The sequence below is a fragment of the Entamoeba dispar genome, genomic scaffold (genome assembly GCF_000209125.1).
Source record: "Entamoeba dispar SAW760 scf_1105229461877 genomic scaffold, whole genome shotgun sequence".
Taxonomy (NCBI): domain Eukaryota; phylum Evosea; order Mastigamoebida; family Endamoebidae; genus Entamoeba; species Entamoeba dispar.
The window spans coordinates 1-1,404 of NW_001854912.1; the positions used below are offsets into that span (position 1 = coordinate 1).

General features: G+C 23.5%; 2 protein-coding genes across 2 annotated transcripts in view, besides 2 other annotated features; both read left to right on the forward strand.

Annotated features, from left to right (window-relative positions):
- Window positions 1-331: 331 nt before the first annotated feature.
- EDI_081890 (uncharacterized protein) lies at window positions 332-754 on the forward strand (the record flags this gene model as incomplete). The annotated part of the gene is made up of 1 exon (XM_001739001.1): window positions 332-754. The coding sequence occupies one exon, from the start codon at window positions 332-334 to the stop codon at window positions 752-754; it is 423 nt and encodes a 140-aa protein (XP_001739053.1).
- Window positions 453-478: a sequence feature (AT_rich).
- A 1-nt stretch (window position 755) lies between the features above and the next one.
- The window catches only part of EDI_081900 (uncharacterized protein), a gene marked incomplete at both ends in the record, with an annotated part of 813 nt that continues 164 nt past the window's right edge, over window positions 756-1,404 (forward strand). The window contains one exon of the mRNA XM_001733410.1: window positions 756-1,404. This exon is cut by the window's right edge and continues 164 nt beyond it. Within this exon, the coding sequence (XP_001733462.1) occupies window positions 756-1,404 (649 nt within the window).
- Window positions 777-801: a sequence feature (AT_rich).

Sequence of the window (1,404 nt, forward strand, 5' to 3'; positions counted from 1 at the left end):
TTCATTAATTTTATCAATTAATTCATTTACTCTTTTTTTCAAACGAATTATTTCTTTTGAATCATTTTCTTGTTTAGTGCTTAATTCGTGTATTTTCTGTTTATATCCTTCTTCATTTGAAATCTTTAATTTTAATATCTCATTTTCTTTTTCTAATCCTCTCAATTCTTTAATTCTTCTATCTTTTTCAGTTAATTGTTGTTCACGTGTTTCTATTCCAGCAAGTAATATTTCATTTGTTTTCTTTAATTCTTTAATTAATTCTGTATTTGATTTCTCATTTCTAGATGTTGATGACATAAACTAATAATATTTAGTTTATATAAGTCAGATGAAACAACGTTATTTAACATTAACAAATGAAAATACAACTGTTGACCTTTTGACAGGTAAATTCACTGTAAAACTACCATGGGAATTTACAACATCTGAAACTCCCATTAAAGTGATAGAAATAATAAATTTTATTTATTTTAATCTAAATGGTCAATTGGATGTTGGAATAAGTTGTCATGCTTCTTTTAATCATGACTCTATTGAAAATGATCAAATGGTATGTTTTACTACTTATGGAAGTATGACACCTAGAAGATTTGAAATAAGAAGACATTTAACTCAATTTGATATATGGTTTAAAGATTATAAAGGAGAGCCAATAGTTCCTATAGCTAATCGTAAAGATTTGAAAGAAGAATTAAAAGATTTTATAGGTTGGGATGAATGGTTCATCTTAGAACTTAATTTAGAGTATTAGAATGAGTTCAACTGGTTCAAAGTATTTAAATAAAAATAATATTTTAACAACAAGATATTTTAACAATAATACACTTTATCTTGATACAATTAAATCATCAGATGGAATGACAACAATTAATGTTAAAGATATTCTATCAAATAATGAAATTGATGAAATAAAAGAGAAAATGAAAGAAACAAATATATATATTGATGATATTAGAGATGATGTATCACAATTATCAACATTAAATACAACAAATATGAATGAAATTAATAATTTAACATCTCAATTAATATCTTTATCTTCTCTTGTTAATGAAACATTATATTCACCACTTTATTCTAATGAAGAATCATTATTAAAAATGACTTCTTTAACATCTTATATTAACACTGAAATATCAAGAAATACAACAATTACACAATCGGATATAATTAACACAATTGGAATTAAAGATCTGAAACATAATACATACACATTTCCTTTATCAACATTAATGTCATGGGGAACTGATTCATCAAAAACTTTTAAAAATACAAGTACAGACCATAAAATGTATATCTTTCAATTTATGTTTATACCAAATACTGATTCATATTCAACAAAGAAAACAAAAATTTACTTTAATTCAAATAGAATTGATTCAGGAAATTCAACTAATATTG